This window comes from Benincasa hispida, chromosome 11, assembly GCF_009727055.1.
Source record: "Benincasa hispida cultivar B227 chromosome 11, ASM972705v1, whole genome shotgun sequence".
In the NCBI taxonomy this organism is placed as follows: domain Eukaryota; kingdom Viridiplantae; phylum Streptophyta; class Magnoliopsida; order Cucurbitales; family Cucurbitaceae; genus Benincasa; species Benincasa hispida.
In genome coordinates, this window is record NC_052359.1 from 76720785 (window position 1) to 76748009 (window position 27225).

The 27225-nt window shown below is 38.7% G+C and overlaps 2 protein-coding genes across 4 annotated transcripts in view; both read left to right on the forward strand.

Annotated features, from left to right (window-relative positions):
- Positions 1–240: 240 nt before the first annotated feature.
- LOC120090864 (protein FAR-RED ELONGATED HYPOCOTYL 3-like) lies at positions 241–849 on the forward strand. Its single transcript, XM_039048566.1, has one exon. The coding sequence runs from the start codon at positions 241–243 to the stop codon at positions 847–849; it is 609 nt and encodes a 202-aa protein (XP_038904494.1).
- A 3761-nt stretch (positions 850–4610) lies between these two features.
- Positions 4611–27225, forward strand: part of LOC120092051 — an 84743-nt gene continuing 62128 nt past the window's right edge. Inside the window, exons 1-5 of one of the 3 annotated variants that reach the window (XM_039050244.1) lie at positions 4611–4766; positions 4918–5270; positions 17372–17406; positions 17483–17561; positions 21047–21256. In XM_039050244.1, the coding sequence (XP_038906172.1) occupies positions 4920–5270; positions 17372–17406; positions 17483–17561; positions 21047–21256 (675 nt within the window). In that variant the 5' untranslated portion in view covers positions 4611–4766; positions 4918–4919. Of the gene's footprint in view, positions 5271–17371; positions 17407–17482; positions 17562–21046; positions 21257–21948; positions 21992–27225 lie in introns of all 3 variants that reach the window. The other 2 variants (XM_039050246.1, XM_039050247.1) reach the window with 2 other exon arrangements.

Genomic DNA, 27225 nt, shown 5'->3' on the forward strand with positions numbered 1-27225 from the left:
ACCAAATCTTAGTTCACTGTCGAATGTATTGGGAAGACTTGTAAATGGAGCCTTCATGCAGTGAAAATGGAAGGGTTTGATATATTCAAGATCACAAAGTACTACAGTTCGCACACATGTTCCATCAAAATTCTGAATCACAACCATAGACAAACAACTGCTGCGGTTGTTAGTTAGTTGATTAAAGATAAGTTTACAGGCATAGGACGTATTTATAAACCTTGCCATATCGTTGAGGATATGAGGAGAGATTATGGCGTGAACATAAGTTGTGATAAAGCGTGGTGTGCAAGGGAAGCCGAATATGATCTCACTAGAGGTACTTCAGAATACTCATACTCCATACTACATGCTTATGAGGAAATGTTAAAAATAGAGAATCCTGGTACAGTGTTTAAGATCAAACTTGAAGATGATGTGCATTTCAAGTATATGTTTATGGCATTAGGGCCTTGTATTAGAGATTTCACAAGCTATTGGCCCTTGATAATTGTTGATGGGTCGCACTTGAAAGGAAAGTACAAAGGAACCATGTTGGTTGCAGTTTCTATGGATGGGAACAATCAATTATACCCACTAGCATATGTAATGGTGGACAATGAAACCGATCGATCATGGAAATGGTTTATGTTGAATTTGAAATGCAGTATTGGAGAACCCGATAATTTGGTGTTTGTGTCTGATCGGATGGTATCTATTAGCAATGTTATTCGTGCATTTTTTCCCACGTCATTTCATGGATTGTGCACGTGGCACATAGAACAGAATCTTATTACAAACTTTAAGGATAGTACCATTGTTGGGATATTTAGATATGCAGCAAGGGCATTTCGCATGACAGAGTTCTAGACAAAATAGGACGAACTCCATAGTTTTCAAGACGTTACTGTTATGAAATATATGGAAGACATCGATCTTCAAAGATGGGCACAAGTTTACCAAATAGAACGAAGATATGATAACATGACGTCCAACAGTGCAGAATATTTCAATTCGTTAACTAAAGAGTATCAACTATTGCCCATAGTATACTTGATTGAACGTGTTAGAAGAATGCTCCAATCGTGGTTCTACGAATGGAGGAATTACTGGGCATCTCGAACGACATTGCACTATGATTACTGTGAAACCTGATTAGTAAGTGAGGTCGATAAGGGCAGACGATATCAGGTTGAGCCTATTGATTGTTATTGGGTCAACATGCGAGATAATCAATTGGACGGTATTGTGAATCTTCACACGAAGAAATGCACGTGTAAAGCATTCAACTCATTTGGTATCCTATGTTTGCATGCAATTGTGGCCACCAAAGAATGAAACACACCAATTGTGGTCAAGACTAGGAAACTTACATCACACTCAACCCATAAACTCGGTTCAATCAATTCCTTGAAAAATTGCTTTGATAGTGGCTTAAAGGAATTCTCTCGAACCTCGTTATCGATATTCTCATATGTGATTTAGCCCCTCGTTTCTGTAAAGATATTAAGTGGAACGTCATGTGCTACGTTGTACCCGACAATCACTCTGAATAGTGACATTGGCACACCTAGGAGAGGATACTTAACATTTTCAAACGGAAGGTGTACCCTAGAATCCACACTTTTCTTCTTTAGTTGAGCTGGAGGTGTATATTTATCAACACCTTTCCTCTTACGAGTAGTTCTTCGAGATTCCTACATAAACAGATAACAAAAAATTACTCATCAAGAAATATAAAAAAGTATAATTTCAAATCACGAAATATAAACAAAGATTACTGATCAATAAATTACCCATCAATGTAACTCCTTTCGTGGTCGTAACAATATTAGAAGTGTCGGCCTGGGATGTCAGACATGTCGGCCTCTTTATGTGGCATGGTGAGTAAGTCAGACATGTCGGCCTCTATAGGTTGGACGTCAGTGGGTGATGTTGTGGTATCGAGCTTTGGAGGGGGGATAGAAGTAGATGTAGTAGTGGTATTTTGAGGCTCTACAGGGGGGATGAGAGTATGGGAGGTAGTCGCATCAGTGGTATTGAGATCCCGAGATGGGATGAACGACATCATGGCATCTTCACTTGTATACGGGATGGGTGACCTTGTCGTCTCCTCAATCACCGTGGAACTTGTCAATTAGTAAACTAAAATGATGAGTTCACGAACACGTAAAAGCTAAACACGTAAAGACATAAAATGATAGTAAATGCAAACCTTGCACATAGATTGCAATAGTGACAGGATCGCCGACAATTGTCCTTTCATGTCTGTCATGTTTTCCGCGATCTTGGATACACGACTATCTAAATACGATATATGACAATCCAACCTCGATGGTGAGTTGTAAATGCTCCGCAGGTATGAATAAATATAATAGTTAGGATTGGCTCCCTCCGTAAGAGTAGCACACTCGGGACACTCTTCATCCATAAATCGCTTTCTATGGGAATCCGCAAGATGGACATCAGGTGGGTCCAACTCATCCTCATCACGTATGTCCCTCACCACATCATGGAACATATCATCACTAGGTGTGTATGTCCCTCCCCCACCACATCATTGCATCCTTGTGCTTAGAATGCTCGTGCTCATCCCCTCCCTCCACCCTTCCACATTCAGCATCATCGTGCTCAGAATGCTCGTGCTCATCATTGTTACCTCCATGATGATCATCACCGTCGCTTTCAAAACTACCCTCACTACCCTCACTACTCAACCTACTGCCAATTTCAGCACTATCATCATTGGCACCTAGATCGAATATAGGTTGTTTGTCCACTAGGGTATCTCAAAACTCCCTCTCAGCATCGGTCATGACAAGACCTTCTTTAACCTTTGTAATTAACAACCCAGTAAAATGGTTAGTGTCGATTTAATAATCAAATAAACATATTATAGAGTAAACGTACATTGTTAGACTAGAATATGTCTCTTTTAGTACTTTGAAGGACACTGAGTGAGAGCATGACCATCGTAATATGAGAGGCAAAGCCACCTTACTCCTTCGCTCCGCAATGTTCCTAGCTATCGATGCTGCTAAAATCTCGTACGTCTATACCTAAATAAAATTTAACATATATTAAGAACAATAGTAATGTTAAATCAAACGACACGATTATTATGTTAAGCAAATTTACCTGGAACGCTTGTGAAAATCCACGCAAATAGTACTTCATGATGTAATTTTTATTTCCTTTCACCTTCGTCTTGTATAAACTACTCTTATCATTCAATGCAGTCTTTAGGACATCGAGTGTCCTTTCCCAAGTAATGGTACCATAGTCTAGACTGTTGTAATACTCTATGTTTTGAATGTCCTTAAAACGTTTAAGCACACTTTTCTGCTTGTTATTTCCCATCATTGCAACTTCCGTGTAGTACACTAATGTGATCTTCACAGCATCCTCGTCATCTTCAAACTCCAACTCCTTGTATTTTTCTTCTAGTAGTCTAACATGTAAGGTGTCCTTCGGCACCTGATTATGCAAGTTCATATAAGAACTGCTCATTCTGATCGACTCGCGTAGGGGATCGCCACACACCAATCATTAACCAAAAAACCATCATTTGAAAATGTGACGACCTTTCCACCAACAGAGACTCTCATTGAGTCAGCTCTCGTGCTTTTCACTTCTCTCAACACCATATGATGGATAACTGGGCTGTTGAACACCATGTCAATGTCTATAAATCGCCCAAAAACTATTCTCTTGAACATTTCTAGCTGTCTTGGGGTAAACTTCTCCTTCATAGTTTTGTTCACATTAGCAATGTGGGCCAAGCTCATTACTTGACCAAAAAATTGATCGACTACAAGTATTCTGAAACGTGTCGACATCTTAAATCACTCCTGCATGAAATAAATATTCAATCAGTAAACTCCTTCAGAAAAAATTGTAAAAAAACATCGTGTTTAAGTCTCGCTAGAACCATTATCGCTGGACATTGTCTTGTTAGTATCGCTCTCTTTGGTGTCGCTCTCTCTAGTAACTCTCACTTATCTCGCTCACATTCTTTCTTTTTACTCGTCTTCAACCACAAAACACATCGAAAACAAAAAAAACAAACAGAAAAACCACAAGTTCACAATATTTCTAAATCCCGTAACAACTCACTTTTTCCAGTGTCGCTCTCTCTAGTATTGCTATCGCCGATTTCACTCTCACTTATCTCGCTTGCATTCTCTCTTTTTACTCGTCTTCAACCACAGAACACATCGAAAACCAAAAAAATAAACAAAAAAACTAAAGATTCACAGTATTTCTAAACTCATAACGACCCACCCTTTCTCCATTACTGATCAGTTTAAGACATTTTCAGACATAGATTGAAATCACTTACTAATCAGATTCGATTTTTTGGCAGTAGTGGAATCTTTTGCATGCCCAAATGATGAATTTTAAAACATAGCGAAACCATCCAGAGCTTATGAGCGATACAAAACCGTTATGCTGGAAGAGTTTTTAGTTTTGGTTGGTTTTTAGTAAAGGGGTAAGAAGACAAAGAGAAGAGGGCAATTTAGATAATTTGGTATGACAATGATATTGATCAATTGACATTATTTTTTAAAAATGGATAATTTGATATTTTGAACAAAAGAAATGGGTCACATGTACAAATTTTCCTAAATATTAGGTCGTTAGCCCAAATTTCGCCATCTTTACTCGGCCTATGGGGGCAGAGGGGACGGCGGCGGCAGAGGATAGGAGAGCGGCGAGGGCGGCGGATTCGGTTGGTCGGTGGGTTTCTCGGATTGTTTTGATCACTCCTCAGCAAATATAACCAGGTTTTTTCAATTCGACGCCTTGGTACATCTTTCATTTCGACTCAGAAGCATCTCTTCGCATCGCCCATTCTGCCATAGATTCAATTTGTCTCAAATTATCACAAGCAGCTGGTCAAGTACAGTAAAGCTTTCAAAATTGGAACTCTTCCAGGGATGCCGACTACTACTGCAGCAATTGCAGGTTCAGGAGACTCGTCCAATACTATAATTGGTTCTAGTGTTGAAGATAAATCCCTCAAGGAATTAGCGGCTGCTCAATCGCAATATCATCCCCAAAATGAAGTGCAAGAACTTGAAAAGTTGGGCAAACACATTTATCCTTGCCAACAGGGAGAAGCTCAGGGTTCTCAAGAGACAAACCGAAGTTTTGGGAATGATCCGGACATTGTTCCTCATGATAGTGTGTTTAACATTGCCGTCTCATCTTCTAGCAAATTCAGGTCACATGTTAACGACACCAGAGATATTGACAGTGCTGTTCAGGATGCTGTGTTGAGGGAACAGGTATGCACGAATATATTTCAGTTTTTCAATTTCCTTAGAATTTTGTTAGCTTAGTTGATGCTCTCTCCTCTTGCTCCCCCATTCAGCCCGACTCCTTTTGCTTTCCGTTTAGCCCTCATGTTATGTTTCACCTTTATGGAAGTCTTAGTTAATCGTCTTTTAAGCTTTTTTTTTTCCTAACTATTTTTGATGGCGCTCCCTGTCATCACCTCCGTTCTAATGGGGACTAATTTTATGGTTTTTTTAGAGTACAGAGAATAGACTTGAACATTTTCAAAGTTTCTCAATCTTTAAGCTCCTATTATGATGATAAATGATATGGAAAGAATAGTGAGGAATTTCTTTTGGAAGGGGGAGCCTTTCCGACGGGTAGTCGCTTGGTTAAATGGGGCCGAACTTCTCTGCCTCTTCAACATGGGGGCTTTGGTGTGGGCTGTCTGCAGCAAAGGAACAATGCCATGCTCCTTAAACGGCTTTGGTGCTTCATCTACGAAGAAACTGCCTCGTTGATTGCCTATGAAGAAACTGCCTTGTGGAGAGTTTTGATTGCAAGCATATTCGGCTGCGAGCCTCACGGGTAGATGACCTGCCCTCCTAAAGGAGCCATCAAGGCTAGATTGTGGGTTAACATTGCTAATAACAGTGCTTTCTTTTTGTTCATTCAGTTTAAAGTGAATAATGGAGAGAGAAAAAAAAATTGGCGTGACATATGGGTAGGGGAAATTTCTTTGAAAGAAGTTTTCTTTCCTCATTTCTCGTAAGAAGGATGCTATCATGAATGAGTGTTGGAACAGTGAATGTAATGATTGAGACCTTGGTTTCACTTTTTAGAAGGGGCATTAAGGACAACGAATTTGATAGCTGGAATGGTCTTGTCTCGATGATTGACACAATTAGATTGAGGGATGGCACTGATAGAGCCTATTGGTCCTTGGAATATTCAGTGTTCTCCACCCAATGATTAATGCGATATAGAACTTCAGTATTCCAAAAAGTGTAAACTTCTTCCTTTGGAGTCTCACCCATAATAGTCTTAGTACTCGTGAGAGGTGGCAGAGGAAGCGAGAAATCATTGTTTATCCCCTTCGACGATCATTATGCTTTATGGGGGAGGAATCCAGTAACCAATTGCTTCTTAAATGCAACTTTTCTAGAAGTGGCTGGGTTTTGCCTTTTGAAGCTTTTGACTTAAAAATCTGTCTTTCGGAGGAGATGGATGGTTGGCTTTTGGAAGCTCTAATTGGGTGGCACTTTAAAGGTAAAGCAAAAGTTCTTTGAGGGTGTGCTGCCCCGGGTCTTATGTGGGAGTTTTGAAAAGAAAGGAATAGGAGGAATTTTGAAGATGAGTTTAACTCTTCGTTGATTTTTGTTACATTGTACAAATTATTCCTCTTGGACTCTTAGACATCGGGTTTTCTTTTGTACAGGATTGCTCGAATTCTCCAAAATTGGGGGTTTTTGTTGCTCTAGTTTTCTCGGGGGAGGAGTTCTCGCCTCTCTGCCCTTAGACTGTTCTTTTGTGATTTATACAGTTTCTTGTTCCTTATAAAAAAGATATACAGGAACTAAAATAGAACATGTCCCCGATTATAGTGACCAAAATGGAATTTTTTCCAAAAAGATGTTAGAACTTCTGTGTATGATGGAGGAATGAAATGTTGTCTTTGTCCCCAAGACATATAAGATATAACAAAGATGGACAAAGGTCTTTCTTAGCAAGTTTGGAACCTCTTTCAAAGCTTCTTCTTCGAACATAGCTTGACACTGGTCAACTAGAAACTTATTTTCTCTCCTTTGGAGTTGTCGCAACCGCCAACCTTAAGTTCTCCTAGCTTTTTTTCCACCTGCTAAAAGAGGACTTTAAATGAGATAGTAAATAATATTATTATTACTAGAAGATGGTTTCATTGTGATTGATACACCATGAAACTATTTCAACGTGCAGCCCTTTCCTTGTTGACTAAGATTACATATATTGAGCTCGACTTATATGGTGAAACAAGGGCTGGGTGGTTGTTAAGAATCTCTATTTGCATTTTTAGAGGTAGAACCTTTTTTTGCATTGTATAGCTGAAGGTTAGTTTAGTTTTTGAATTAGGGGAGAACCCCAAATATTACAAGGAGTTATAGGAGGGAAAGCTAATTACCGACTAAAAAAGGTACATTGAAATGATTGAAAGGGTGCTTGGTTTTACACCAAGAAAAAGCAGTAGACAAAACGCATTTCATAAAACGAGTAAAAGAGGAAAAAGAATCATTAAAGAGCCGTCTGTTCCTTTCACCCCATAAGCTCCAAAAGAAAGCATGTATAATGGCCAACCAAATCGTCTTCTTAGTACTACTAAAAGGATGACCCACCAGCAATGATGCCAAAGCCGCAGAGATGCTATTAGGGCAAGTATAGGATCATCCAAAAGTAGACAAAACACTATCCTGAAAACTAGCAGCAAATGGACATTGCAAAAACAAATGAATTGGTGTTTTAGCATGCTTGCGACACATATGGCACCAGATGACACCAAGAGGGAGAAAGAGACATTTAAGGCAAACAGCGCTACAAACGGTTCGTAGTATTAATGGCACCCTAGCTAAACTCCCAACAAAAGATTTTAATCTAAAGGTTAGTTTAGGTTATGGAAGTCTAATTAAGGTTTGGAAGAGTCCTCTGCATGATTGAAACAAAAGTGCTTTGGAACAGATTGGGGGAGCTTGCAGGGACAATTGCTATGAAAACATTGAGGAATTTAAACCTTATTGAAACCTCCATTGAGGTTGAAAACAATTACTGTGGCTTTATCCTTGTTGAAGAGTAGCGTGATGCACCACACCACAAGTTTAAAAGAAATAATTTGAATATCATTAAATGGAAAGGTTGGAAGCCTATTTATACACAAAGAAGTGACCGGCTAAACCAGTAATTTAGTTTAATGACCTAGGTAGCTGGTCTTCATAGTGGGTGGTAGATCAACCTTGTAGGCGTTTTGTTCAAGTCGTTCTAGGATAGGAAATGGGCCAATCTTCTTGTATGTTAACTTGGAATGATAACTTGTAGGAAGTTCACATTTCTTCAAGTGAACTATCTCTATTTCTCCAATCTGGAATTCAGTAGCTCGTTTATGTTCATCGGCCTTGGATTTGTATGTTGAGTTGCTTGTTTCAAGGTGTTGTTGAACTTCATCATGAATTGCTTTAATTTGATCAGCCATTATGCTCGCCTCAGCACTAAGATCAACAGAAACGGGAATATTAGCAAGATCTAATGTTAACCTAGGTACATGAGTATAGACAATTTCAAAGGGGCATTTCTGTATTGAATGGTTGACCATGTTGTTGAATGCAAATTCAGCTTGAGCTAAGGAAAGGTCCCATTGACGTGGTTTGTTCCCCCTTAAGCATCTTAGAAGATTACTAAGAGTCCTATTTGCAACCTCTATTTGGCCATCAGTTTGCGGATGGCTCGTTGTGCTAAATAGGAGATTTGTGCCAAATTTTTTCCAAAGAGACCGCCAGAAATGACTCATGAACTTAACATCTCTATCGGATACTATGCTTTTAGGTATTCCATGAAGTCGAACAATTTCCCTGAAAAAAAGATTTGCAACATTAGACACATCATTAGTCTTTTTGCAAGCCAAAAATGTGTCATTTTGCTAAAGTGGTCTACTACTACTAAGACCAAATCATAACCTCGTCGGGTTCTTGGCAAACCAAGGACAAAGTCCATAGAGAGATCTTCCCAAATATTATCGGGTATAGGTAATGGGGTATATAGTCCTTGGTTAGAACTTGATCCTTTCGATGATTGACAAATGTAACATCTTTTCACAAAATTAGCTACATCTTTTTTGAGTTGGGGCCAAAAAACTTTTGAAAATAAGACTGCCCATGTTTTATCTCGACCAAAATGGCCTGTAAGGCCTCTTTCATGTGCTTCCTTCAGCAATGATTCACGAAGGGAGGTTTGAGGAATGCATAAAGTGTCGTTTTTGAATAAAAACCCATAAAAGATATGGAAATCTTTAGCTGGAATATGATTTAAACATGCTTGCCAAATGTTTTGGAAATTCGGGTAAGATGCATAAAGTTCAGGTAAATGGTCAAAAGCTAGGATTTCTCCTTGAAGTAGAGTTAGAAGCGTACCTTTCCTGTTTAAAGTGTCTGCCACTTTATTGACCTTACTAGGTGTGTGTGACAATCAAAACGTTGGAGGAATTGAATCAATCGAGCATGCATTCTGCTCACCTCTTCTTGAGAATGTAAAAACTTCAAGGAAAAATGGTTAGTTAGTAGTACGAATTCTCTACCCAAAAGATAGTGTTCCCATTGTTTGAAGTTCCTGCTCATAAGTAGACCATTTTTGTCTAGGGGGCTTAATTTTTTGCTAAAATATTTTGTGGAATGTTTGTCTTGGCTTAAAACAACACCTATCCATCCCCTCCCTCCTACTCCTCCCTCTCCTTCCCCATCCCAACTCAGCCTCCCTCCCCCTCCGATAACCACCTCGCTGGTTTTCTCTATGGATCCTCACCTTAACCGTGTCCCTTTCCCTTTTGTTTCCCTCTTCTCCTTCACTCTCAAGTGGTTCCCCTTCCCGTGGCTCGCTGTGCGTTGTGTCTATGTGTTTTTCGGCCATGGAGATCAAAAGTTGTAATATTCTGGATCACTTTTTCTGTATGTGGCAAAAGGGTTCCGGGTTCCTTGTGGAAGATTTGAAAAGAGGCCAGTCCATGTTCCTTTCTTTAGCCTCAGCCATTTGGCTCAAAGAAAGCTTTAGAAGACTATTGTTTGGTCCAACTTTTGAATTCTTTTTGCTAAAGGAAAGAGTAGATGAGAGTTTCATCCGCTTAGCCAAATTCCGAGCTAATGATAAGTGGTTTGTAGAGTGTGAAGTGTGACCAGCCTCAGGGGGAAGAAAGAATATTCACGTTCCATATGGTGATGAAAAATCTGGTTGGCAAGAGTTCAAGGATATGATTGAAGCCAACATTCACATCTTCAAAGATCCATCTGTTCAGCAAGATCATCAAGAGAAAAAATATTCGGAAGTGGTGAAAGGAAGAAAAGAGCTCCCTCAGTCGGTTTCAAAACCCCCAAAGCTTAATACAGTTGCACTTCAGAAGTCCTCTGTTCAGAGTTTAGTAAAACAGAGTAAGAGCTCATTTTGGATTCAAAAGGATCATGAAGTTCTCAAAGAAGATTTTAGTAGAGCTCATTTTGGATTCAAAAGGATCATGAAGTTCTCAAAGAAGATTTTAGTAGCTTATGGCTCATCTCAAGGCTCTTGGTCTATAATGATTGGAAGGAAATTTCAAAAGTGTTGAGTGAGGCCTTCAAATCCAGTGTTACTATTAATTCCCTGTTTGCAGATAAAACTTTAATTAAAGTCAGTAATGGTGATTTGAATGCTCTGATTTCAAACCCGGGCAAATGGCAAATGTTTGGTCCGTTTCACTTGTTGTTCGAAAAATGGAATCCGACAAGGCATGGAAGAACCTCAGTAATGAAAGGTTTCGGAGGATGGTTATCAATCAAGAACCTTCCACTGGATTATTGGGGAAGAAATACGTTTGAAGTCATAGGTGCTTATTTTGGGAGTTTGGAATCAATTGCTTCAGAAACTCTCAACCTAACAAATTGTTTAGAAGCCAAAATTCAAGTTAGAAGAAACCTCTGTGGGTTCATGCCGGCTACAATCGAAATGAAGGATACAAATCGTGGGAATTTTTATTTAAATTTTGGAGATATTGATTGTTTAGAAGCTCCATCCAAGTCTGTGGGGAATTTATTCTTTAAGGATTTTTCTAATTCAATTGACCTTGTTCGGTTGAATGAAGTTATTAAAGATGAAGGAGTCAATTTCAATTTAGATATTTCGGATTGGACCTTCCTTGTCTCCTCTCATTCCAAGCCTAATTTCTCAAGAAACCCGAATCCAATCTCAAAAAAGAGTTCCCTGCAAAGAGCTGCAAGTTTTGCGGAGGAAGTTGAAAAGCCACATTCTCCTCATTCACTGGGAAGATTCACGGGAACTCCAACCACCCCTTCCTCCATTTTAGCCGAAGAAGTCGAACAACCTCTTGCAAGTAAAGGGTCTCTTGTGAAAGAAGTTGAACAGTCACAACCCTTTAATGACAAAGCTGAAAAGGCGCCTCGGGTTTTTAAGAAGAGAGAGAAGGGAGAAAATGATTGTGTAGCCGGCTTCTTGCCTTTTGAAGTTGAACAGCCGCTTACTCAAGAAGGTGATAAATCCTTAGGACTTTGTGACGCGGAAGTACCTATGTTAAATTTTAATTTGTGATGCGGAAGTACCTATGTTAAATTTTAATTTGCGGCAGGCAGCTTTGCTTTTCCCAATCACCAAAGAAGTCCAATCGTCAACCAAGTCCGTTACAATTCTCCCCTGCTCCAACCCGATTAAGCCTCCTTCCCCTGTTTCCACTAAAAATCTGGCTCCCCTGCCTCTGCCGGTTCCTGAGTTCTCCTTAAAAAATTCAGTCTCCTCCTCCGCGTAACATCTCCCTCCCTGCTGTAAATCAGTGCCAAGGCCTAGCAAATCAGGGGCTAAACGACAACACAAAGCAAAGTATCCCCTCTGCCTCTTTAAATCCTTCCCAAAGCATTTCATCAAAAGAAAGCTTGTGAAAGATTCAATCAAGAAATCAAGTCTTAAAGCCAAATCAGTGGCTGTTTGAAACCCGGATTTATTAGAAGCTCATTGCACTTCAATTCAAGGTCAGCCTCAAAGTTTCAAGTCAGCCCCCCTCCTCCTCTCCCTCCTCTTTTTGAACACTCTGTTTTTTCTCTACCTAATTCAAAGTATACTTTTCTGAGAGGTTCTCCAAGCTCCAACCCGGGTGATTTTTCAACAGATAAAGGGGATGTCTTCCTTAATTCTCCCTTCAGTGTGAGTAGTGAAGAAGGGGATTGGGTTAGATCTGAAGGATTTTCAGAAGAGACAAGAAAAGAAGCTCCAATTGTACCTGATTTAAATCCCCTGTTTCAGACAGAGGAGGATAGCTCTTCAGAAGCCATGGTTGTTGGCTCCATCTCTACAGCCATCCCGTGTGACCTTCCAGCTCATCTAAAATCTATAGTCACGAATTTTCGTCTCATTCTGGATTAACGGTTGGTCGTTGAGGCTGCAACCAAATTTTTGGCGCATGAAATGGATATTACAAGATGGGAGCATGAAAGATTTCCTATGGGCAGAAGTACTAAAGGAATGAGGAAATTTAACAACTTCATAGACCAAGCCAATCTTTTGGAGGTCCGGTTGGTCTAGGGAAGGTGTTTCAGCTTCAAGATCTCTATTAGATCGCTTTTTCATCTCTAAAACTTGGGATGAGCTGTTTGAAAATTCTAGAGCTAATAGGCAAGTCAGATCCTTCTCAGATCACTTTCTAATTTTGCTAGAAGCAGGGTCTTTCAGCTGGGGTCCTTTCCCTTTTAGATTTTGTAACAACTGGCTGCTCAATAAGGAGTGTGTCAAACTTATTGAAACAGTTTGGTCAAGCAGTAATGTTCAAGGTTGGCTGGTTTTGCCCTTAATCAGAAGCTGAAAAAGGTAAAGACAGCAGTAAAGGAGTGGCATTCGAAATTCCAAGAAGATCAAAGAAGGAAAGAAGAGGGGCTGTTAAAAGAAATTGGAAAATGGGATGCTCTTGCCGATTGCTCTACCCTTTCTAGTAGTGAATTGGCACTTAGATCCACTTTGAAGTCAGATTTAATGTCTCTTTATAGACTGGAGGAAGTAAATCTAATTCAGAAAAGTAAGTTGAATTGGCTCAAGCTGGGATATGAAAATACAAGTTTTTTTCATAAATACTTAGCTGCAAAGAAGAGAAGAAACTTTATTTTTGAATTAATAGACGATCAAGGGGTGCCGACGACTTCTTTTCGAGAGGTTGAACGATTAATCCTAAATTTTTACAGCAACATTTTCCTTAAATCCCCGGGTTTAAGGCATATTCCTTTGAACCTAGATTGGCCATGTATCAATTCAAATCAGAATTCAAGCCTACAAGCCAAGTTCTCACCCGAAGAAATTAAGGCAGCTGTAAGGAAACTTGGAAAATGCAAAGCACCTGGACCCGATGGATTCACTGTGGAGTTTCTGTTGAAATTTTGGCACTTGATCAAGGACAATCTGCAATCCACCTTTGAAGATTTATATAAGAATGGTAAGCTTAATGCGTGTATAAAAGAAAACTTCATCTGTCTTATTCAAAAGAAGAAAATAGCAGTCAAGGTTAGTGATTTCAGGTCAATTAGTTTAACTACTGTCTTATATAAGGTTGTTGCAAAGTTGCTGGCTAAAAGAATAAAATTGGTTATGCCTAGCATTATAGCTTCTTCCCAAAGTGCCTTTATTGAAGGAAGGCAATTATTAGACCCCATTCTTATTGCTAACAAAGCTGTGGAGGAATATAGAGTGAAAAAGAAGAAGGGGTGGATTCTCAAGCTTGACTTGGAAAAGGCCTTCGATCGTGTTGATTGGTAATTCCTAGAAAAGGTGTTGAGAAGCAAAAATTTTGGTCAGAAATGGATAGATTGGATTATGGGCTGCGTTAAAAATCCAATGTTTTCCGTCTTCATTAATGGTAAACCAAGGGGAAGGGTGGCTGCCACAAGAGATATTAGGCAAGGTGATCCCCTCTCACCTTTCCTTTTCCTTCTTGTAAGTGAAGTTTTAAGTTCTTTGGTGAACAAGATTATTCAAGCCGGTCTTTATGAAGGTTTTGTGGTTGGCAAAGATAAAATTCAAATTTCCATCCTTCAATTTGCAGATGATACGCTATTATTTTGTAAATATGACAGCAACATGCTTGCAAAACTAAAGCAAACGGTGGAGTTTTTCGAATGGTGTTCAGGGCAGAAAGTAAATTGGGATAAATCAGCCCTTTATGGTATAAATGTGGATGAAAATGAGTTGATTTCCACTGCTGCTTCATTAAATTGTAAGGCTGATCATCATCCAATCCTATACCTTGGGCTGCCTTTAGGTGGGTACCCGAAAAATCTGTCTTTTTGGCAACCAGTTTTGGACAATTTTCAAGCTAAATTGGACAAATGGAAACGTTTCAACCTATCAAGAGGAGGTAGAGTCACATTATGCAAGTCAGTATTGTCTAACCTCCCAACGCATTTTATGTCCATATTCTATTGTCGGATGGAGTTGCATCAAAATTGGAAAGGATTACAAGGAATTTCTTTTGGGAAGGACACAATGGCAGCAAGTTAAATCACTTGGTGAAGTGGGCTTTGGTGCAAAAACCTTTGACAAATGGAGGCCTCGGCCTTGGTGGATTCAAAACTATGAATTTAGCACTACTTGCTAAAAGGGGTTGGAGATTTTTCAAAGAGGAAGGCTCTCTTTGGGGTCAAGTTATTAGAAGCATTCATGGCTCGGATCCTTTTAATTGGCACACGGCAGGTAAAGGGGGCAGAAGTTTGAAAAGCCCGTGGATCAGTATTTCGAAGTCTTGGCCACTTTCAAACTTGGAAATGGCAGCAGAATTGCATTTTGGTTAGATTGGGAAGGAGTGACCCCCTTCAGTACCTTATTTCCATGTCTCTTCAGAATCACCTTGTTTCCAAATGGTTTGGTTGTTGACCATTGGGACAACAGATTGGCCGCTTGGTCAATCACCTTTCGTCGTTTGTTTAAAGATGAGGAGATCATTTCTTTTCAAGAGCAGCTTGGGGTTATTGCAACAAGGAAAATTTCAGAGGATGTTGATAAAAGGGAGTGGTCAATTTCAGCCTCGGGTCTCTTCACGGTTAATTCCCTTAAAATACACCTTTCCCCCTCCTCCCCATTGGACAAATCTCTTTACTCGACCCTGTGGAAGACTTGCAGCCCGCGAAGGATCAATATTTTAGTCTGGATAATGCTTTTTGGTCAGCTGAATGTAGCTTCGGTTTTGCAAAGAAAGTTGGCAACCAGCTATATTTCTCCTTCAATATGCCCTTTGTGCCTACATTCGTCTGAAGATTCCCTCCACCTTTTCTTTGCGTGTTCCTATTCAGCTTGGTGTTGGGAGAAGTTGCTGTCCTTCTTCAATTTTTCATGGGTTATAAGCAATGATTTTAGGGGTAACTTGCTGCAGTTTTTAGTTGGTATAAATCTCCACAAATCCAGCCGTATATTGTGGATTAATGCGGTCAAGGCTCTTTTGACAAACCTTTGGTTTGAAAGAAATCAAAGGGTATTTCATGATAAGGCTCTTGGTTGCCAAGATCGATTCGAATCAGCCCGTCGGCTTGCTTCTTCTTGGTGTATCCTCTCCAAGCATTTTAATAGCTATAGTTTATCAGAATTCAATCTCAATTGGAGAGTGTTTGCCTCCCTTTCGAGTGATGGTTTTTAGCCTCTTCGGTAGCCGGCAGTTTTCTTTGTTTTTCAGACTGTTTGTTTCTGTTTTTGCCCATGTTTGTTCTTCTTGGGGAGTGTAATGCTTTGTGCTATTCTTATATTTATAGCTAGTCTTAGTTTGTTTTTGGATGTGATGAAGGTGCTAAGGGGATGTCAACCTAGTTGAGACGTCCGGGTGCGCTAGCTGATCTGTTTGGTATTCGGTTGTTATTTCACTCATTGTATAACTCTATTGTACTTTGGGCTTTTGCTCGCTATTCTCTTATATCAATGGATTGTTTCTTTTTTTAAAAGAAACAGCACCTATCCATCCCTGATGCATCTACTGAGACTTCAAAAGGTTTATGAAAGTTTGGAAATCCTAAAACTGGTGGAACTAAGAATTTCTTTTAATGTAGAATTTTTTTTGTTTGATCATCAGTCCAAGTAAAAGGCTCATTAGTTTTTAAACAAGCAATTAATGGGGCTGCAAGTGTACTGAAATTTCTGATGGACCTTCGATAAAAGGATGAATCCTAGGAAGCTTTGAATTTCTTTGATTGATTTAGGTTGTGGCCAATCAACAATAGCTTGGATTTTCCTAGGATCTACTCGAATACCTTGTGAACTTATTAAGAAGCGTAGGAAGTACAATTCAGTTGGAAGAAAAGAGCATTTTTTTAAAGTTGGTATATATGACATGTTCCTTTAAAACAGTAAAAACAGAATGCAGGTGTTCTAAATGTGCCTCATAATTAGGACTATAAATTAGAATGTCATCAAAGTAAACGACAACAAATTTATTTAGAAAAGGTAACAAAGTTTGATTCATAAGTCTCATAAATGTGCTAGGTGCATTGGAAAGACCGAAAGACATAACTAGCCATTCAAAAAGGCCTTCGTTGGTCCTAAAAGCTGTTTTTCACTCGTCTCTCGGCCGAATTCGATTTTGTGATATCCACTCCTAAGACCTATCTTAGAAAAAAGTGTAGCTCCTCGTAGTTGGTCCAATAGTTCAAATAAATGGGGTATAGGGAACCTATATTTGATTGTAATTTTATTAATGGCCCGGCTATCAACACATAGTCTCCAAGATCCGTCTTTTTTTGGAGCTAGAAGGGCGGGGAAGGTGCATGGACTAAGGCTTGGTTCTATATGGCCTTTTTCTAAAAGAGTTTGGATTTGTTCATGTAAGGCTGCATACTCTTTTGGGCTCATTCTGTAGTGGGGTAGATTTGGTAGTGAACTTCCAGGAATAAGATCTATGTGACGTTGTATATTGCGAAGGGGAGGGAGAGATTTAGGTTCTTTTATTAGAGTAGGAAAGTCTTTTAAAAGCTTGGAAATTCGAGGATCTAGATTGGAAGGGTTGGGGGTATCAAAAGTATCCTACATAACTATGAAAGCTACGGATGGTTATCATTCTTTCATCTTTTGTATGAAACCTTTACCATTTGTCAGGAAAAAGAGTTGTCTTTTAAGATTAGAAGATACCCTTATGTTGTTTTCATTCTTACCGAGAGGGAGGAGGACCATTTTCTTGCCCATCCACGTAAATTCGTAGGTGTTATTACGACCATTGTGAAGGGTCTTATTGGAGAGAATTATATATTTATTTTATTTCTTCTTTAGATTCTTTAGCTCTCCGTTTGTAATTTTATTGATATGCAAGACACTGTTTCTTATCTATTTAAATAAATTGTTAGTTTTTCAAACACTTTAATTAGTTTTTTTTCCCTCCTGACAGGAACTTGCTACCCAAAATATTATTCGTAGCCAAAGGTGATGGTTCTTCATTTGTTTTTGAGTTATTACAGTTCAAATTGATAATGGAAACTAAATATATTTTCTTTCCCAGAGACTCCGTGGGTGCAGATGGACTTCCTGTTGAGCGATCAGATATCTTTTCAGAACGTTATGACCCAAGTACTATTAAAGTATGTGATTTTCTACCTTCATAAAACTTCCATTCATGACTTTTCTTTAGAATGTAGAATAGCAACACCACACCCATCAATAGAGCTGTATGTCATCACTGCCACCGTGGTCCCCATTTATTTACTTTCTTGAGAAACAAATGTCTTGTATTGAGTGTATAAATGTACAAAAAGGTGAACTAGGGTTGTGTACTATAATTCGAGAACAATATCACACGCCCATTTTGATTTCAACTAGCTCATTTATACAGAACTTAAAGAAGAAATTTCATTGGTTAAGGCAGTTGGTTGTTTTTTTGAACCAGAAACAATCCACTTTATTAAGATAATGAAAGATGTTACAAGTGAAAAGAAGGAAACAAACATAAAGTGCAAAACAATCAAGCACACTAAAAAGCACAAAAACGGATCAGCAAATGCACCAGGACATCTCAACTAGGTTGACACCTCCCTAGCATTCTCATCATCTCCAAGAAAGACTAGAATCCAAAGCTATGTACAAAATGAAGAGAACCTTGCAAATGACAAGGCTTACAACCGAATGATAATCTGAAAGTTAAACTGAAAATAATAACCATCACTATGCTGTTACAAAATCAAGAGAGCGGGAAAATAAAGGCTTTCCAATTGAGGTTTTTGTCTTGTAAAGAGAAGTCTTGAAAAGCTTTAGAAAGCGAGCACCAGGAGGAGGTGTTGATATGGGTGATATCAAATTTAACGGAACTAGAGGAAGCTTTGTCTTGAAATACTCTTTGATTTCTTTCAAACCAAATTTCTGATAATAAAGCTTTAACTGCGTTGGTCCAAAGTAGTCTTGGCTTCTTCTTCAAACGTGGCCTGATCAAGAATTGAAGCACATTAGCTTTAAAATCATTATCAAGAATCCAGCTAACATTAAAGCACTTGAAGAGAGATGTCCAACAATTTTCTGCAAAAACACACTGGAAAAACAAATGCAAGAGAGATTCTGAGTTTACCCAACAAAGAGTGCAAACCTGTGGAGAAATATAGTGAGTAGGTAACTTCCTTTGGAGGATATCTGCGCTGTTAAGAGAGCCATTCAGCAAGATCCAAATCAGAATATTCACCCTTCTAGGGCTCTTAGATTTCCATAAGGCTGATTCTAGTAGCTGACCAATTGGGGAGAAGGATAGATGCTTTACAAGAGACTTGACTGAGAAAAACCCACTTGGTTCTAAAGACCACCGTCTTTTATCAGGAATCGAATTAAGTTTACAGTGATTGAGTTTTCCAGTCAAGTAGCTGGAAGTTTTCTGCCTCTTCATCCTTTAACAGTCTGCTAAAATGAAAAGTCCAAGATGTTGAAATCTCATCCCAATAATCTTGTAATGAACCTTCGGGTTTGGTGGAGATAGAGAAAAGATTAGGGAATGAGATTTTTAGAGGAACCAAATCCAACCAAGGATCTCTCCAAAAGCTTATCCTTTCACCGTTACCAACCTTGAAGGCTGCCAAGGAATCCACTTTTAACCAAAATATTGAAATATTAATCCATGGGCTTCTAAGGCTGGTGGAAAATTTACCATTGGTATGCCAACCAAACTTACTTCTTCCATGAATGCTTATAATTACTTTCCTCCAAAGTGAGTTGTCCTCAAAGAAAAACCTCCACCCCCATTTTGCTAGAAGGCCTTGATTTCTGAGTTTCAAACACCCAATGTCGAGACCACAATCTTCTTGGGACCGTGAAGCTATGCTCCATTTAACCAGATGATTTATTTTGCTTCCGGAATGCCCTTCCCAAAAAAAATCCCTCAATGTTCTTTCTAGAGTTTGAATCACCTTTTCTCACATCTGAAAAAGTGACATATAGTAAGTTGGTATATGAGAAAGAACTGACTTACATAGGGTGGCGCGACCTCCTCTTGAGAGGTTGTATCTCTTCCATTTGTCCAGTTTGCTTTGGACTTTGTCAATCACTGGTTGCCAAAAAGCTAATTGTTTAGGGTATCCCCCTAGAGGAAGGCCAAGGTACATAAATGGGAGGCAGACAGCCTTGCAATTTAGGAGGGCTGCTTCTGATTGTAACTTGAAATGGTCTATATTGATGCCACATAAAGCTGATTTTTCCCACAACCCCGAACACCACTCAAATAATTCAAGTATTTTCTTTAGGTTGCTGAGTTTTTCTTTGTCATCTTGGCAGAAAATTAGAGTATCATCCGCAAATTGTAAAATAGAAACATGGATTCTGTCTTTGCCAACAATAAAACCTTCAAACTTGCCTTTTTCTTGAAATTGGGATAGTAATGCATTTAAAACTTCACTGACTAGTAGAAATAAGAAAGGAAAAAGAGGGTCACCTTGCCTTATTCCTCTTGAAGCTTGAATTCTGCCACAAGGTCTTCCATTTATGAAGATTGAGAATTTTGTGTTAGAAATACAACCCATCATCCACATAATCCATCTTGAGTCAAAATTCTTCTCAACCAGAATTTTTTCAAGAAACTCCCAATCAACCCGGTCAAAGGCCTTTTCTAAACCAAGTTTTAGAATCCACCCTTTTTTCCCCTTGGAACGGTAGTCTTCAACCACTTCATTTGCAATAAGAATTGGGTTTAAAATTTGTCTTCCTTCGATAAAAGCACTTTAGAAGCCTCTATTATACTTGGCATTACTTTTTTCAGCCTTTCTGCTAACACTTTAGCTACTAATTTGTAAGACAAAGTAGTTAGGCTTATTGGCCTGAAATCACATACCCGAGTAGCATCATTTTTCTTCTTAATAAGGCTGATGAAGTTTTCTTTTATACATGAATTTAACTTTCCATTATTGTAGAAGTCTTCAAAAAGTTCTAGGTATTTATCCTTGAAGAAATCCCAAAATTTGAGAAGGAATTTAGCTGTAAAACCATCCAGTCCAGGGGCCTTGTTTTTACCTAACAGATTTAGGGCAGATTTGATCTCTACCAAAGAGAACCTTGCTGTCAGCTTTGCATTATCAACAGTAGAAACTTTGGACCATTTCAGGTTGAGAGGTACTGTTCTTTGACCTGGAAACTTGGTATATAAAATGGAGTAGAAATCTAAGATGAGGTCTTCAATCTCTTTGAAAGAATTGGTTGCTACTCCTTGATCATTTATGAGCTCAGAAATCAGATTCCTTTTTTTTTTGCATCCAGAAATTTATGGAAGAATTTTGTATTTTCATCCCCTAAACTTAGCCAATTCAGCTTGCTTTTTTGTCTTAGATTTCTTTCGTCTGTTCTATAATGGGAAAAAAGTTCAGCCATCAACACATTTCTCAAACTTTTGTTTGAATCTGTTAAACCATGAGCTTCTACTTGTTGATCAATTTCCTCTAATTTTCTTAACAACACTTCCTCATTTGATTTTTTTGCTGTCTCAAAATCTACATGCCAAGCTTTAAGGGCTGTTTTAACTTTTCTTAACTTCATAGAGATGACAAATCCAACCTAACCTTGCTGAACATCCATTGACAAAGTGTCTTTAACAATTTTACAGCTTTCTACTATGGATAACCAACTGTTACAAAATCTGAAGGGAGATGGCCCCCATTCAAACGATCCGGCTTCAAGAAGTATTGGAAAATGGTCTGAACATGTTCTTGCCAATCTTACTACTCTAGTATTTGCAAAGATATCATCCCAAGTATTTGATACCAGAAATCTATCAAGAAGTGAAGAAGAAGCTGGAGGACCTTCTCTTGACCAAGTAAATTGGCCATTTCCAAGGGGGATTTCCAATAATTTTGCTGAATCAATAAATTTATTAAACTTCTTCATCCCTTTTGTTAATCTCCCTGTTGGATTTCTTTCTTGAATCCTTCCAGTGATGTTGAAATCTCCTCCCATGTACTGACTCGCAACAATACCCTGAAAGTGAATATAATTCCGGCCAAATATGATTTCTTTCTTTGTAATTCATAGGGCCATAAACATTTGTGACCTAAGCTGTCTTCTTGCATAATGTAATGCATTTAATTGATAATGAATAGCCTCCCTTAAGAACTTCTGTCACAGTGATCTTGCTTTCATCCCACATGGTTAACAAGCCTCTTGAATGACCTTGTGCTTCCATATACTCCCACCCTATATCTTTGGAACTCCAAATTTCTTTTATGAATTTGATGTCAAAAGACTTTTTCTTGGTTTCTTGGATCATGACCAAATCCGGATTGATTTTTCTGACACTTCTTCTTACTGCCAATCTTTTGGAGGCATCATTCAAACCTCTAGTATTCCATGAAATGATTTTCATGTTGAGTTCTTGTAATTAACCCAAAATCAATCCACAATCCTCTACCAATGAAATCAGGTTGTTCATTAGGTTGCTGGGAATATCTCCTTTTTCGATGGGCTTAATGCAAGAGTTGATGAAACTAACTGTGTTGAGATTTTCTTCAGGTTGGAACAAACAGTGCAAGTCTTGTTGCTGCTCATAATCAAGGTACTCTTCTTCTTGGAGGAAGTCATGGACTAGGCTGCCATTCTCCTCACTACTAATACTGAGCAGGGAGTCTTCATCTGAGTCATAGCCTTTAAAAAATTCCATCGAGGGGTCAGATAAGCCTCTTATAAAGGCTACTTGTGAGTCTCAGACTTTGAAATCTTGAAAGGAGGAGCAGGGATGAGAGGGATAAGATACTGACCTGGAAGAGGTGTCGGAAGGTAATTGTACCTTGATGCAACAGTTCTCTAAAATGTCTGCATTCAACAGAGAAGTCCAGCTGTTTTGGAAGGAAGTTTTCTTTCTTATGAAGTGTTTTCGAAAAGGTTTTAAGATGGAAACCTTGCTTGTATTTTTTGGATTAATTCCAGGTAAGGGAGGGGATGAGGAAAAGCCACCTAATGAATATTTTCTCAATGATTCGTAGGTGTGAAAGGGAGTGGCAGAATGTGATGATTGACCTTCTGTATGGGCGGGAAAATCAAATGACTACTTGGAAGCCAAAATATCACCACACGGAGGGGCTGCGGCTTTCAGATGGACTTTTTGGTTGTCCATTAATAAAAAATCTCCTTGCTTTAATGAAATAGACTGTTGGACTTCCTCGAAAGATAAATTTGAAGTGGAGGCCGTTGGGATTCCGAGAGAGGAGATTAAGGGGGCCATTGGTAATGTAGAAACCATTGGACTTCCTTTGGAATGAGTTGGATTTTCTAGAGGTTCTCTCCTCAATAAATGATACTCCTTCTCTCCTCTTAATGATTCCTCTTCTTTCTCTTTCTTTTTGTTCACACTAAACCGGTTAGGGGAAATTCCAGATTGATCTTCACCTTTATTAGCTTCCGACAGGCTGACTTCTCTTCCATCTATCTGAAAAGTCACTGGAGTAAACTTTTTTGATGGGGAAGTTTCTTGACTCTCCTTTTCCGGTTGTTTAACACCTTTCATCGCCGTTTGGGACAAAATTTCCTTTGAAAACAGGGGATTTTTGGAGAAGTTCAAGTGATTGACTGCTGTCTTGAGGAAGGACCATTGCTCAGCCTCATTTTAATCACATAATCCTTCATCTATCAATACTTGATTAAATCTAGCACTTTGTCTACCGGATTTAAGAGATTCTTTTCATTAAAAAACCTCTTGGCCTTCTTTGGAGGCTTTAGGAATTCAATATCACCAAAATGAAGGAAGATGCTTCCCCTGTTTTCATCTGCGATTTCTAGAGTTGCTGGTATAAACCCACATAAATTTTTCTTAACCTGAATTCTAGCTTCTGCCACATTTAAAAGGTTTAAAGTTTCTATGGCTATTGCATCTAATCCACCAAAATAAGCACCAATTGCTTCAAATATTTGCTTGCACCAAAATTCTAATGGTAGATTTTTAATTAAAATCCAACCTCCATATCCTTTAACTACCCTTGGTCGGCTGTGTAATTTGGTGTTCCACCTTTCAAGCTTTAGGTGAAGATGTCCTATTTTTTGCCACACATCTGGATGCTTAATCAAATCTTCCAAATTCCCCTTTTCCAGCTTTAATAGGACTGATTCAGCTGAAAGAGGATTGATGAAAATTTTAGACTTAGACTATTGTCTTAATACCTCTGAAACTTCCTTCCATTCATTGAATTCACAAAAACGGCTGACTACCCACAATTTATTGAAATCTTCTTTGAGGACATCCTGATGTTTTTGAACCCAAAAATTAGTTTTGCTTTTTTTTTTTTTGGTGTTCTGAGGGAGCAGGGGACTCTGTTTTTCTGAAAAAATAGACTTAACCATTCTTCCCCTTACTATGTCTGCATAGGAGTTTGGGACTGAGCGGGGGTTTTTTGTCACCTGTTCAGCTTCAAAGAGGGACAAAGCATCATTTAACAAGATAAGGAAGGAATGCCAACCTGACTTAAGAGTTCCTAATGGAACATGAATGAAGAATCGTCCTCCAACTGCAGGCCACACTACACATCTTAAAAACCAGTTTGAATAGACTCTGATTTTAGAATTCTTGGTTACACCAGGAGCATCTTGCCCGCTTTTGACTAAGAAGCTAGATGTTGGAAGTTTCGAAAGGGTCGAGATGTTCTCCACAAACCAAAGTAGCTGCGATTTTGACAAGGAAATTTGCTTTTAGGCTTCCACATCTTCTATGATTACTGAACCAGCTTGGATGAGGGCACAGAAGTGGCTATCCTTGATTTTACAGCTAATAACTTCGACGGCTAAGTTAGGCTTGGAAGGGAGGGTCGATGGATGGGCCATGAGAGTTTGGTGAGCCGAGGGTTGCAGATGAGGGCTGAGATTGGTGGGAATAGGCAAAGCTTGGTCGGAGATGGGGAGAGGGCAGAGAGTTAGGTCAGAATGGGGTGCTGGAGGGAGGGAAGGGGAGAGAGGAGAGAGGAGAGAGCATTTTTATTTTTCTTGTTGGAAGAGATGACTCAAAACATTGGCAGTTGGTTGTTGTTGTTGTTTTTTCTTTTTCTTTCTTTTCTTTTTTTTTTTTTTTAAGGAAATAGATCTTTTCATTGATGAAATAAAAAGAGTTTAATGCTTCAAATACAAGGATACAAATGAAAAACAAGGAGAACTTAAAATAGATCAAATCAAAACTAAACCAATATTATATCTAGGACTATTTAGAGAAAATAAATGCTCCCCAATTCAAACAAATTAAGGCAGTTGGTTGTTCAACTAGCCTAACAACTATAAGGAAACCGACCCTTGAGTAACTAACCTAACAGAATGGAAACATAATAACCCATAGCATGACAGAACTGAAGAACCATTCTAGTGTAGTAACTAACTACTAGCCTTCCTCAATTGCCTTCTTCTTGAATGAAACTTGCCTTCAAGATTTTCATTTCTGAATGAAGTTCATCTTGGATCATATGAGCAATAGGATACTCTTAAGTAAGACTGATTGTTTACTTCTTAAGCATCAATCTTACCAAAAAATTTCTTAAGCATTAATGCACGTTAGAAAGTATTCTTCGTTTTGAAGAGCAACAAACATGCCCTAACTAGCTAACAACTTAAAACACAAGGACTATTCCCTCCGGCAAATGACTGTAAAGTTTAACTAGCTATTAATGGGCAGGTTACAAAGAAGTCCCTACATCAAGTTCATGTATGTTGACAGTCCTGCCATAAGAAAAACCACCATCAAATACTGATTTCCTATTCCACCACTATCGGATTTGTTAGAACTGACTATTGGGATCCACAATATTTTCTATGATTGCCTTTCCTCAACCTGCTGGAGGTATGATTTGTTCAACTTTTGGCTGGTCCCTTGCATTGCCTGGAGATCCATTCATTCTGATTGCCCAGATATTTGTCAGTTACCCATTCAAGGAGGGAGAAAAAGACCATTTAGCTCAACTTTTCTAGAGCCTTTTTATGGTTTCTATGGAAGAACATAGTTTTTGAATCTTTTAAGGACAATGACCGATGCTTCAACAATGTTCTTGATTATCTAACTTTTTTTTAGCTCTCACATGGTGTAAATTAGCACCCACCTTTTTTGATACAATCTCTTCTCTTGTAGCTGGAAAACTTTTTCTAATTTTTCCTTTGGATGGGACCCCTCCCCTTTTTTATAATTTCATCTCATCAATAAAACATTTCTTATCCAAAGAAAAAAAGGAAGTTTCTATAATTATCGTTATAAAAGGGGAGGTAATTTGGGGGAAGATGAAACTAAAAAATGTGATGAGAAGAGATTATTCAAATCCTCCGTAGTACCTCACATCAGAATCGTTCCTAATTACCCATTGTGAGAGCCATGGATATCTTCTTTGGACTCCTTTGTTTGTATTGATATTGCATGACACTGTTATACACACGGTTGATTATTTCCTTTATTGTGAAATTTTATATTGTATTTATTGTATTATATTTGCTGTATTTTATTCTTTCCTTATTTGTAATTAGGTATTTCTTCTATTTAAGAAACCCTTTCCTCCTAAGATTAATAAGAGAAAAAATAATGTTTTTTAGCATGGTATCAGAGCATCAAAATTTTTGAAACCCTAAAAACCCAAAAAAACCCTAATTTTTTTTTTGAAAACCTAAAAGAAAAAAAACTCTACCTTCTGTCGCTGCCCGCCGCCGCCGTTGGCCACTTGAAGCTCTGTCGCCAGACGTCCGACTGAAAGTCACGAACGTTTTGTATCTTCAAACGTTGTTTAAGTCACGTTTTTTGGTCGTGATTTCTCAGTCTGTCGTCCGATCGTGTCTGCACCGCCGATCGTCATTTCCACTGCTCAGTCACTAAGGCAGTCACTAAGCGCCGCCGACTGTGACTGCGATTTTTCAGTCTGCCGATTGCCGCTGTCCATCAGCTATAATTTTCCTAGTTGTTGGTTCGTTTAAGCCTTTGTTTTTTCCTCCTCCAGATCTACTGATTTTATATTTTGGGTTTCCGTTTCTTCAATGATATGTTGGACACTAAGGCACCCATCACTCGAGTTTGCGACAATCGTGTCCATTCAATCAGTTCCACTGTCCAAATAACTACCATTCGACTTAATGGGGATAATTTTCTTCGTTGGTCCCAAAGTGTTCGGATGTATATTCGTGGACAAGGGAAGATTGGTTACATCACATGAGAGAAAACCATTCCTAGTCCAGATGACCCTTCATTTGCTGATGGGATGTTGAAAACTCCATGGTTATGACTTGGCTTGTCAATTCCATGGTTGAAGACATTGGTTGTAACTACATGTGTTACTCTATTGCCAAGGAATTATGGGATAGTGTAACTTAGATGTATTCTGATTTGGACAACCAGTCACAAGTATTTGAGTTGAACTTGAAATTGGGTGATATACGACAAGGAACTAACTCCATTACACAATACTTTCACTTCTTAAAAAGGATTTGGCAAGACCTTGACCTCTTTGATACGTATGAGTGAAAGTCTACAGAGGACCAAAAGCACTATAGGAAAACTGTTGAAGATGATCGTATTTACAAATTCCTTGCCTGCCTCAATGTTGAGTTCGATGAAGTTAGAGGTAGAATACTTGGAAAAACTACTCTTCCAATTATTAATGATATTTTTTTCTAAAGTTCGCAGGGAAGAAAATCGCAGGAATGTTATGATTTGCAAAAAACCTATTGATTCAGTTGAATGTTTTGCGTTGGTGACTGAAAATACTGCAATGAAGGCTTCTAATCAATCCAATAAGCCACATGAAAAGCCTCGTGTCTGGTGCGACCATTGCAATAAACTTCGAC